Here is a 13,124-nt window from a genome sequence, read left to right on the forward strand (position 1 = left end):
TCTCTGTTCAAAATCACTGCCCTGCTCTTGCTGGTTCCTTACCTCTTTGTTCTTGGCCACCTGCTGGCTAAACTGTACTCAGGTCCCTTGTACTGTTCTTGGAGTTCTGCCACAGGAGAATATTAAGAACTCAGCAGCTCGGTCACCAACCTCTGTAGGCTACTTCTCATTGAAAGACACTTGGAAACATTGGGTATGCAGGGCTGGATGTGGTTTTCTAGAAAAATGACTGGACTGGCAGGCAGAGAACTGGTTTTCTGCCATGGTGTTCCCCAGGCCAAAGCTTGAACATCCTATGTGACGTTTTCCTCACTTAATCAATTAGTTAATTCAGTTAATGTTTATTGAGCTGCTGCCAGACAATGATCTAGGCGCTTGGGATATATCAGTTAAATAGAATACTCCCAGGTTCAGGGAGCTTGAACTCTAGTGATGGAAAGACAGTAAGATAGTAAAAAGATAATAAGGCTAAATAAAATATATGATATGTGAGGTAGCTATGAAAAAAAAATGAAGCAAAGAAAAAGGATATGTGTTAGGGGTCAGAGGAGATAAAATGGTGACAAAGCAACCAGGAAAGAAGGTGAATATTGACTGACGAGCTGAAGGAAGTTGCATAGTTGCATATTATTATTGGCTCTTTAAAGCAGGTAATTGATTGCTAAAATGGAGTGGAAGTGGTCAGGGGTATTGTGTAGATATACTGTAAATGAGATAAGATGTCTAAAATGTTCTATAAAACTCTGAAGTGACTCCATGATGTAATTTCTTCTAGGTCCGGTGTTTGATGAAATTTCTAATCTCAATTTTTAAGTTTAATTTTTAAGTCAAAAGTTAGGTTAATATCCAGGACAGTGGTTCTTAATCTGTGGTCCCTGGAACAGTAACATCTCCAGGGAACTTGTTAAAAATGTAAATTCTAGGGCCCCATTCAGACCTGCTGAATCACAAACTCTGGGTTTGGGACCCAGCAATCTCTTTTTCAATAGGCCCTCCGGCTGGCACTGGTGCTCTGCAGTTTGAGAACTGCTGGTCTAGAGGGACTTCTATCTTTTTAGAGTATTCCCTAGGTTTTAATTCAGCCACTTTAGGAGGGGTTCTTAAAACTTCTGACATAACCAAGCAAAATAACCAACTTATTATATTTTAATGTGTGATATCCTGGGTGTCTTTGAAAGGTATGCGTTTTTCAGGTTTTGGCAGTATTTTAGAATGTGTACATCAATTCCACTTATTTCTGAGTTTTCCCTATTTTTTATCATTTCTTCCTTTCCCAATTTGAGGTTGATAACTCATTTTCAAAATACAGCTCTTCTGGGGGCACGTGCGTGGCTCAGTTGGTTAAGCGACTGCCTCCGGCTCAGGTCATGATCCTGGAGTCCCGGGATTGAGTTCCACATCGGGCTCCCTGCTCATCAGGGAGTCTGCTTCTCCCTCCGAACATCCCCCCACCCAAATAAATTAATAAAAAAATCACACATGAAATATAGCTCTTTCTAGACTTAGGATGGAGTTATGTCCGATAAACCCATTGTAGGTTGAAAATGTTGAAAGTTGAAAATGCATTTAATACACCTAAACTACTGAACATCATAATTTAGCCTAGCTGAACTGAAGTGTGCTCAGAAGACTTACATTAGCTTACAATTGGGCAAAATCATCTAACACAAAGTCTATTTTATACTAAAGTGTTGACTGTCTCATGTAATTTATTGAATAGTGTACTGAAAGTGAAAAACAGAATGAGGAAGTAGAGTGTTAAATGTATTGTTTATTCACTTGTAATTTTGTGGCTCACTGCCACTGCCCAATATCAAGAAAGAGTATCATACCACATATCGTTAGTCCAGGAAGAGATGAAAATTCAAAATTTGAAGTATGGTTTCTACTGTATGTGTATCACTTTCACACCATCACAAGGCTGAAAAATCATAAGTTGACCCATCCAAAGTTGGGACCGTCTGTGTACTTAAGTCAATACTTTCTCAGTTTCATTTCCTGCCACTTTCAGAGTGTTGAATTACAGTGTGTAATGTTGGAATTGATACTTATATAGAGTCTTCAAGACAATTGATGTTTATATGGAAACTTCAAGATAATGAATTTGCGTTTAGCGAAAGAAGCCTATTACAAAGAAAAAAATTATTCTGTAATCATTGTTGGGATATAGTTACTTTCTCACATAGAGTGTGAAGTCAGTTGTAAAGAAAATCTATTTCTTTTTTTTTAAGAAAAGAAATTATTTATTTGAGAGAGAGAGAGAGGGACAGAGAGAGAGAGCACAAGCAGGTGGAGGGGTAGAGGGAGAAGGAGAGGGAGAAGTAGACTCCCTGCTGAGCAGGGAGCTCAACATGGGGCCCAATCCCAGGACCCTGGGTTCATGACCTGAGCCTGAGCTGAAGGCAGATGCTTAACTGACTGAGCCACCCAGGCACCCCCATATCTGTATTTATTAAGCTTTGGCATTACATTGTGAAATTATGTAATTATTCTCTCTATAAGTGCTTTCTATCCCTTTGCACATGATGGCATACATAGAAAGAATAATGTTTGTACAGTCCACTGGGATAAATGGAGAAGGTAGCTCAAGGCTGAAGGCAGCCCAGCATGGTCCCAGGCCTTGTCCCACCCCACTGCCCCTGCTTCCCAAGAGCTGAGAGGTGGTCAGTATCTACATGCACCTGTAACTGATTCACAGCTCACTAGTGTCTAGCATGCCTAGCAAGTCTTAGCTCTATATAAGTGCAGTTATTCTGTGAAGCTGTTATAAATATTAGAATGAAATGTAACTTTTGTTCTTATCTTGGAGAGCATTATTTTAAAACATTTTTCTGTAGAAACACTTCTTTCACAAGGATGGGATTATATTAGTACCAGTCAACTCACTCTATGAGTAAAACCTTAAAAATCAAAACCTCAACCTAAATGGTTAATAAATGTGAAAACCTTGAAATGGTGTATGTTTTAAAGAAATAAACATTAATGATCTTTAAGTTGCATTGAAATATAACTTCCATAAGTACTTGTATATACTTTTCTATGAATTTGGATTATCTTAACATTCTGTGTCTTACTGCGAAATTATGAAAATGTTCTTTCATTTCTATGAGTAACATTAACAAATTTTTATAGTTAATTTCAGAAAAATCCTGTTGTCAAAAGGAATATACCTGAATGTATTGGAGTTAATGCAGAGGCATATACATTCTCCTGAAGTTGCTGAAAGTGGCTGTAAAATGCTAAATCATCTCTTTGAAGGAAGGTAATATAGATTCATGGACTTATGCCAAATATATACTCTTGGGACTGGTAGAATATCAATATTTCAAACATATTTCTAAGAATTAGAAGAAAAGCATAAGACAGATGCAGATTGAAACATTGTGGAATATAATCTCATCTCACTGATACCACAGACTTATTTTATCCAACTATTGAAAGGGATAATTGAGATCATAGAAACATGTTGAAGGTTGGCTTTTGTACTCTGTGCTTGGTATGGACTACGTTTTGAAAAATGGCAGTTATACAGCATGTAACCTTAAACAGTTTTTCGAATTATTATGTGTGAAAGGTATATGAGATAAAATCAGCGTGTGGCTTCTAATTGTTGCTTTTTTCACAACTAATATTTATTATTATTCTTTCATTTGAATTAACTTTGTCTTCTCTTTCTGCTGTGGGGGTGGATGACAGGGTAGGGTGGGGAGTGGAGGGGTGAGTGTGGGGAGGGCAGAACTACTGGCTTAAACAAAAACAAACCTGTTTAAAAGACCAAAACTGAATTACATACAGAAGGTGCTCGCTGCAGGGTAGGCTCGGTACCTTTTTGCATTTTGTTAGGCCTGAGAATGTGAAGTAACTTTGGCGTAGTCTAAGTAAATTCAAAATTTTCAAAAGAAAAAATAAGTGGCACAAATGTTGCAGTAAAAAGTTATTTTGTGTCCTGGCTTTCCAACTAATTTGAGCCAACTATTTGATCTTTAAACATCAGGTTACTCATTGGTAAAGAGGGATAATAGTGATAACCTCATAAGTTGTAAGTTTATAATGTAAGTATTAAATCAGTTGATTTTTACAAAGTTAGGATAATGCCTATACATTTTAAGCACTCAGTAAATCACAACTATTATCATTAATACTGTTATTAAATATGAATAAATGAAATGCATATGGCATGGTCAACTATGTAGCACATCTGTAGTCTTTTAAGGAATAGGGTTATATTGTTTTTAACATCGGTCCAGCTAATCTATTTATGTTAATATATATCATATCTTTGAGTCATGTTTCTTTTATTTAAATGTTGTCCTTGAATGTTTGAGTGCAAAGTTTATCTCCAATGGCAATTTTCATGGTCCTGGGAGTGTGTGAACCTTTATGAGTGAGACAAAAACAAGGTGGAATAATCTACAGTTTAAGACGCTGTAGATTGTGTGCAATCTGTGCTCCTGGCTGTTTCTTCATATGTAAAATATGTAAAGTTTTAGTCCTGGGGATTCCAAGTTAACGAGGACCCCGTGCCAGTGACTAAAGAACTCATTGTCCGGTGGCAGAGACTGATACACAGAAAGTTCGCGATACTGGGTGAGAACATAACAGCGGGGATGTGTGAGGGGCACAGCGGTTAGAGGGGAGTGAATGAGGTGGAATGACAAACAAGGGAAGATACAAGGAGGGCATGTGTTTAACCTGGGACCTACAGGTTGATGAGAGGGGTTGTATTACAGGGGCCACAGAACCATGTGAAGCAAGGACAAGGTTTTTTTGGGGGGGATTTCCTTTTTTTAACTTAAATTCAATTAATTAACATACAGTGTTATCATTAGTTTCAGAGCTAGAGTTCAGTGGTTCATCAGTTGCATAGAACACCCAGTGCTCATTCCATCACGTGCCCTCCTTCATGCCCATCACCCAGCTACCCCATCCCCTCCACCTACCTCCTCTCCATCAACCCTCAGTTTGTTCCCTAGACTTAAGAGGCTCTTATGGTTTGTCTCCCTCTCTGATTTCATCTTGTTTTATTCTTCCTGGGTTTGTTTTTTAACTAACCAGAATCATGCTGTGTATGTTCTTTGATGTGCTTCTTGGAGATGTTCTCAGCCTAGCACACTCCTTTTACCCAAATATTTAGACTAGAAAGAGAGGTCGAGTTTCCCAGAAAAACAAAAATTAAAAGCAAAACCAGCCACGTCCCTGTCACACATGATGCCATCAGCCTGTGGGTCCCAAATTCACAGTCCAGCTGCTCTCCTGCCGGAGTCAGCACGCACGGCGCACCACCGGCTCAATGCCAAGTCAACACGCCTTCACCTCACATTGCCAAGGGCTCAAACTAGCACTCTTCCCCTCAAATTCCAGCCCCTGTGCTCAAGTTTGTGCACAAAAATGGGCATAATTATAACAGCAGAATGAAGCAACCCAAACAGTGACACTATTTCTGTGGAATAGAGAGAGGACAAGGTTCGGATAGGCACAGGTTTCAGTTAACAGGGCACTGTTACCTGAAGCCAGGCGTACCTCGAAATCTAGTCAAGTGGCCTTTCTTCATATGGCAAAGGAAGAATAGCTATAACACCTTAGAGAAACTGACTTTAATGCAAATTAAACTGATTAAAAATACCAAATAGGAAGTCCAGTGGTGTTAATTTGGAAGAGGCAGGTTGGTATCCTGTAAAGCGCCCTGACCTCAGGGCTCAGACAAGTTGGCGTGCCAGTCCTGGCTCTGTCACCTTCTAGTGATAGGACCTTGCTATGTAACCTCCGTCAGCCTAAACTCTTCATCTGGAAAATGCCTACTTTTCCGATAATAACACCTACTTCTTAGGGTTTTTGCCAGTGACCCATGTGTGGGTCGGAAGGAAGTTGTGTTTCGTGAAACTAAATAAAAGAATTCCCAGATTGCTATGAATTCTACTTCTTGAGGCCAGAGTTTAATTAAATAATTAAAATATGTATGCTCATATGACTGAATGCAAATGCATTTTCATACAGCCTTTTTTCCTGATAAAATAGAATGGTTCTGTTTTCCTGTACTTGTTTCAACTTGGTGTTTGTACAGTGGAATCAGGTTGTACTTTTAATAAGCATTTCGATGTTCTGTCTCCAGCAACACGACCCTGGATACGATGGCAGCAGTGGCCCCCAAAATAATAACAGTTATGAAAAGTCACGAGGCATCCTTATCAGTGCAGCTAGAGGCACTAAGAGCTGTTTTACATTTTATGGTTCCAGGTAAGTGACATAATAGATATGGGGAGGGATGGCAATTTTAATGGATTTTCTGACTTTTTGTGAAATATCAACTTTCTAGGCAAAAATTAAAGGACGAGTTTCTCCCATCCAACTGCAAATCTTCCCACTAATCCAAATATAAAAAGAGAGGAAAAAGATGTGTGGAAGAGTCAGATTCACTTATAGGAAAATTCAATAACTTATTTACACAAGAAATCACTGCAGTATAAAGTATGGAGCTTTGCCTCCAAGGAGAGTGTCCACTCTGATAATTCTTTTCAATTTCTGTTGCCTTCCAAGTTGTTTTGTTTCGTGTCTGAACTATAAAAATAGCTAACTAGTATTCACACTTTCTCTTTTGCTCTTTTCAGGCCTTCTTTTATTCTGTGGTTGAATTAATCTTTCTCAAATAGAACCTCATGGCTTTTACTCATTAACCTCAACAGCATCTATCCTTTCGCCTTTAGCTCCTACTTGACCTCTCTTGTGACCTTGTTTGTCCTCCAAATCCCATTTAAAACACCTGCTCCTCCATTCATTCAACATATATTAAGTGCCTCTTATGTTCTAAACATTGTGAGGGCTGCACAGTAATGACAAATGCATGGGAAAGGCATTCCTGTACTATTACAGGAGCTTCGAGGTAGACAGATATGCAAATGAATAATGACCAGACAGTGTGAGAGGAGCTGTTACAACCATAGGTTTACATAAAAGGCTCTGAGGATATTGGTGAAGACACAAGTAATTTATTCAAAGGAGTAGGTCACGACTGAGATATTTGAAATTGAAGGGTGTATGAAACTGAGCTGGTAGAAAGGCTGGGCAGGATATGACAGGCAGAAAGAGAGTGTGCCCGTGGTCTGGGGTGAGGGAAGCGTGGCAGGTGAGGAGATCGGTGTCTGAGGATGAACGTGGAACGGCTGGCAGAGGCATGAAGTCAAGCACTTGAGCACAACACTGAGCAGTGTGTGCTTTTATAACAGAAGTCAGTTCAAATTCATTAAAGGTGTTTATAAAAACTCTAGTGTCATGACCAAATCTCCCATTTATAACAATAACACTGTGCTGTGGAGGATGACTGTCAGGGCAAAAGCTTCCTCCAGGGAGATTGTGTTGGCGGCCATGATAGTCAGATGAGACATGGTGGGCACCCAGCAATGGAACCAGAGGGGAGGGTGGATCTGAGAGATGGGGAGGAGATAGATTTGACAGGACTTTCTGACGACTGAATATCAGGGATGGAATTACTTGTTGTTTGGTAAAATTCCTAATTCTTTTAAAGCCCAATTTGTGTGTGTGTGTGCCTTTTTTTTTTTTAAAGATTTTATTTATTTACTTGAGAGAGAGAGAGCACACATGAGAGGGGGGAGGGTCAGAGGGAGAAGCAGACTCCCCGCTGAGCAGGGAGCCCGATGCGGGACTCAATCCCGGGACTCCGGGATCATGACCTGAGCTGAAGGCAGTCGCTTAACCAACTGAGCCACCCAGGTGCCCGTGTGTGTCCTTTTTAAATGAAATTTTCCTAAATCTACCACTGTCTGTCATCATATTGGTATTTTATGTTTCTGAGAAGTATACTCAGTACAGGAATATACATTTTTTTTTTCAAGGAGAGGGCTTTCTTCAGTCATCTTTTTGTTTTTTTTAAAATCCCCTGGTAGGTTGAACTAAAATAGCTCCTCGATTAATATATTTTGAATTGAATCATGATGTGCTATTCAGAGTTGTCAGGCAGGCACCTTTTAAGGTATAAGTTAACAGACATAATTTTCCTTGAAAATATTATTACAACTTTTTTTTTTAACTTTGTAGATTGTAAAAGACAAAACAAAATGGAACCATTTTGATTATCCTTTAAGGTGTCAGCCTTAATCTTTTGAGGGTGGATTTGAGTTTTTAAGATAAGCAGAAAACATTCAGAACCAAATCTGTTAATTAATAAATTAATACTCTCTCAATTCAAAAGCAAATTTTGAATATAATATTTCTTTTCCTCTGTTGTTCTTAGATTGACCCTGAAGCAATATTGATAGTCAATAATCTTTAGATATTTGAAATGATGCATTTAAATGATAAATGATGTTTTTTATAATGATGCTTAGATGTATTAAATGAGTACCCTTGAAAACAACTTTATAACTTTAGGATTATTTTTCTTGTGTGGAAACACTTATTAATTGACACATTTATAAACATATCAGTATGTAAATACATTTCTTTATTGTTAACCATCTACTTTATTCTATTCTACCATACTGTATTACCATACCACACCATGCTATCCTATATTGCACCATACTGTGCCTTACTATCTCTTACCATTCTGTATATCAATGAGTAACTGTAGTATCAGTACCCCAGTAGTTTTGAGGCTGATTATGATTCTGGTTTGAACGTGTTGAGGTAGGTGCTTATAATATCTAAATTCATGTATTAACTAGATCATATTCAGATATTCTTAATTGTAACAAAGGTGCATATTATAACAAAGTTATATAATTCAGTATCCAATTCAGGGTCACATATCACATATGGTATGTCTCTTAAGTTTCTTTCAATCTAGTACTTTTCAATTTCTTCTCTTTTTTATAACAATAAGTTACTGGAGTGATTGACTCTGTGGCTTTGATAAAATAATAATAAAGGCACAGTTATTTTAATAAAATATCATTTCATTGTGTTTTTCTTTACTTTTATCAGTTCTGGAGGAAATAATGTAAAATTGTTTAAGAAGGGGCTTGTGCAAATTGGGAAGTGTATAGAGGAAGTTGATTGTGAGTATAAAACCACATCCAGAAGATCAATCAGAGAAACTGAATTTGTTTAATCTGGAGATGACTTAGGATGATATGAAAATTGTAATACAGCCCATTCATTTGTAGTTAATAACAATAAAACTAAACAACTTGGAGGAATTAAAATGTGTCAGGCATTATTCAGAGTGCTTTATGTATATAAACTTTTTAAAATTCTCACAGCAACCCATAAGGCAGATATTGCTTTGTGTGTGTGTGTCATTTTACAGATGATAAAACTGAGACATTGAGATGTAGAGATTTTAAGGTCACAACTTATATAATGGAGCCAGATTTTCAAACTATGCAGCCTGACTTCAGAGTAGGCACTTTAAATATACATTTGTGCAACAAACATATATTGAACAACTGTTATATCTAAAGCACTATGCTTGAAACTCTTGGTGATCTGGAGATGATTAGGCTATGGATCCTGCCCTCAAAAAGTTGGCAGTAGATACATTTTAAAGGACTGTTACATGGAAAGGAAGTTATATCTACTATGGACAGTAGAAAGTCAAGTGATATAATAAAGACCAGAGATGAAATTTATGGTAATGTTCATTTGGTCTTAATGTAAGAAGGATGTTTATTGAGACTCATTACATGTGCTGAAGTTTTCACTACTCAGCAGGCCTGCTCTTAGTGGTTATGTCTGCTTGGGATGCAATGGGCAGTTTCAGAAATTAACATGGGCTTGGTGACTGAAAATAAGACACAGAGAATTTAGGTGACTTGCCCAAGGTCATAGAGCTGTAGTGAATGTCTGAGCCAGTTTGAATACATTTTAAATCAAAGACTGACAGCTTTGTAATAGACACATAGATCAGTGGAACAGAATAGAGAGCCCAGAAATGGACCCTCAACTCTATGGTCAACTCATCTTTGACAAAGCAGGAAAGAATGTCCAATGGAAAAAAGACAGTCTCTTCAACAAATGGTGTTGGGAAAATTGGACAGCCACATGCAGAAGAATTAAACTGGACCATTTCCTTACCCCACACACAAAAATAGACTCCAGACGGTTGAAAGACCTAAATGTGAGACAGGACTCCATCAAAATCCTAAAGGAGAACACAGGCAGCAACCTCTTCGACCTCAGCCACAGCAACTTCTTCCTAGAAACATCGCCAAAGGCAAGGGAAGCAAAGGCAAAAATGAACTATTGGGATTTCATCAAGATAAAAAGCTTTTGCACAGCAAAAGAAACAGTCCACAAAACCAAAAGACAACCAACAGAATGGGAGAAAATATTTGCAAATGACATATCAGATAAAGGGCTAGTATCCAAAATCTCTAAAGAACTTATCAAACTCAACACCCAAAGAACAAATAATCCAATCAAGAAATGGGTGGAAGACATGAACAGACATTTTTCCAAAGAAGACATCCAAATGGCCAACAGACACATGAAAAAGTGCTCAACATTGCTCGGCATCAGGGAAATCCAAATCAAAACCTCAATGAGATACCACTTCACATCAGTCAGAATGGCTAAAATTAACAAGTCAGGAAACGACAGATGTTGGCAGGGATGCAGAGAAAGGGGAACCCTCCTACACTGTTGGTGGGAATGCAGGCTGGGGCAGCCACTCTGGAAAACAGGATGGAGGTTCCTCAAACAGTTGAAAATAGAGCTACCATATGATCTAGCAATTGCACTATTGAGTTTTTACCCCAAAGATACAAATGTAGGGATCCGAAGGGGTACGTGCACCCCAATGTTTAGAGCAGCAATGTCCACAATAGCCAAACTGTGGAAAAAGCCAAGATGTCCATCAACAGATGAATGGATAAAGAAGAGGTGGTATATATACACAATGGAATATTATGCAGCCATCAAAAGGAATGAGAGCTTGCCATTTGCAATGACGTGGATGGAACTGGAGGGTGTTATGCTGAGTGAAATAAGTCAATCAGAGAAAGACGTATCATATGACTGATATGAGGAATTCTTAATCTCAGGAAACAAACTGAGGGTTGATAGAGTGGTAGGGGGTGGGAGGGAGGGGGTGGCTGGGTGATAGACACTGGGGAGGGTATGTGCTATGGTGAGCGCTGTGAATTGTGCAAGACTGATGAATCACAGATCTGTACCTCTGAAACAAATAATGCAATATATGTTAAGAAAAAAAAAGAAGAAGATATCAGGAGGGGAAGAATGAAGGGGAGTAAATCGGAGGGGGAGAGGAACCATGAGAGACGATGGACCCTGAAAAACAAACTGAGGGTTCGAGAGGGGAGGCGGGTGGGGGGTGGGTTAGCCTGGTGATGAGTATTAAAGAGGGCACGTTCTGCGTGGAGCACTGGGTGTTATGCGCAATCAATGAATCATGGAACACTACATCAAAAACTAATAATATAATGTATGGTGATTAACATAACAATAACAAATTTAAAGAAGGAAAAAAAATGAGGCCTGAAAGCTCCGGGAGGGTGGTGATCCATCCAGCCTTTGTTATTCATTGTGGAATTCCCAACCTGTAGCAACACCTCTGGGATATAGGTAGCCTTCAAGTTTTTTTTTTGTTGGGTAGATGAAAAGCTATATACGCAGCCAGTTTATAGTTCATGTTAATACAAATGTTTGAAGTGAAAGATGATAAATAATTGTTTATTAATCATTATTTCTATGTCACAGGTTTTGGAGACCTCATTCATTCATAATAATTGTTTTATATATTCTATTCTATAACCAATATTTTTTGACTTCTTGTTTTTCCAGGTTTTAGGATAGTTTTGTTACCGGGTAGCTTAATGAGGAATATGTTTCCTTTAAATAACTTTATACAAATAGACAGCCTTAGAGCACTTTTAACAAAACTACATACTCTTTACCATCATAATGCTGAAACTAAAATCTTTTTTTCTTTTCACTGTTGATCCAGCTGTTCTTTTCTGTCTGCATTTCATATCTGACCTTTTTCTGTTGTAATCCAAATTACTGAGCTTTTCTCAAGTTGTCTATTATTGCATAAAAAACTTTTAACTTCTGTATGAGTACAGCGTATTTGAACAAAAAAGATGTTGTTTGCTACAGAAAATTTCTCCACGGAGTAACTTCGTGCTACTTTATTTATTTATTTATTTATTTATTTATTTATTTTTCTCTTTTTTTTATTTAATTAAAGATTTTTTTATTAGCTTCAGAGATAGAATTTGGTGATTCATCAGTTGCAAATAACACCCAGTGTTCATTATATCAAGTGCCTTCCTTAATACCCATCGCCCAATTATCCTTAAATTCAGTAAACGTCCACACTCGCTGTATTTATTTTATATTCAATGGTAAACTGTTTTTATAAATTCCTTAAAGATAGGGTTGTTTCTTTGATAAGGAACTATGCATTAGAAAAAAGTACAACATGTGTATGTATTGTTAGGTTAATTATGATCATTTCTACAAAGTGACAATCTGCTCAGCTTAAATCTTTATGAGAATTTATTTATTATTTATTTATTTAGGCATGCCAGAAGAATCCAGGGAAGATACTGAATATCAACATAAGCTAAATATGGTTAAAAAACAGTGTTTCAAGAATGATATTCATAAACTGGTCCTAGCAGCTTTGAACAGGGTATGTACAATGAAGGTTTTCTGCCTTTATATCATTTACTAGAATATGAAATTTGGGGAAATGGAAGGGCTGTTTTTACTTAAGTTTTCCATCTTCTGTTTACTATGACAGTAGGAAGTTACGTGGGTGGAGACATAAGATGCCAATAGGGGTGTAGGGGGTAAAGAGACGTATCATTCCAGCTAAGGGAAGCGTACTCTTGACTACAGACTTGGACGGGTTCTTTAGATGGCTAGTAACATAAATCCACTCCAGTCTACACAATCAGAAAGAGAGCTAAAGAGCTAGATGTTCAGCTAAGCCTTATGAATGATGTCAGGAACTATGGCTTCTGTTTTCTTTCTTTTGGCTCCTTGTCTTTCTTTTCTGGTCTGAAAGGTTCAGTCCATGAAGACATACAGGGCACGATGTTAAAGTCTTCTTTGATTACATGGGCTTACTTTCATTGCTGTCCTCAGAGATAACCTCTGAAACGGTTCAGCGTGCATGGTTTCTTCCCATTTTTCGTTATTTA

General features: G+C 37.9%; 1 protein-coding gene across 3 annotated transcripts in view; it reads left to right on the forward strand.

The window, feature by feature from the left end:
- The window catches only part of LRRK2 (leucine rich repeat kinase 2), a 141,309-nt gene that overhangs the window by 23,734 nt on the left and 104,451 nt on the right, over nucleotides 1–13,124 (forward strand). For all 3 annotated transcript variants that reach the window (XM_028113159.2, XM_028113160.2, XM_028113162.2), the window contains 3 exons: nucleotides 3,133–3,262; nucleotides 6,110–6,234; nucleotides 12,498–12,610. In XM_028113159.2, coding sequence (XP_027968960.1) covers nucleotides 3,133–3,262; nucleotides 6,110–6,234; nucleotides 12,498–12,610 — 368 coding nt within the window. The remainder of the gene's footprint in view (nucleotides 1–3,132; nucleotides 3,263–6,109; nucleotides 6,235–12,497; nucleotides 12,611–13,124) is intronic.

The sequence above is a fragment of the Eumetopias jubatus genome, unplaced genomic scaffold (assembly GCF_037043125.1).
Source record: "Eumetopias jubatus isolate StellerSeaLion01/CBP00866 unplaced genomic scaffold, mEumJub1_p1.0 scaffold_8, whole genome shotgun sequence".
Classification (NCBI taxonomy): Eukaryota; Metazoa; Chordata; class Mammalia; order Carnivora; family Otariidae; genus Eumetopias; species Eumetopias jubatus.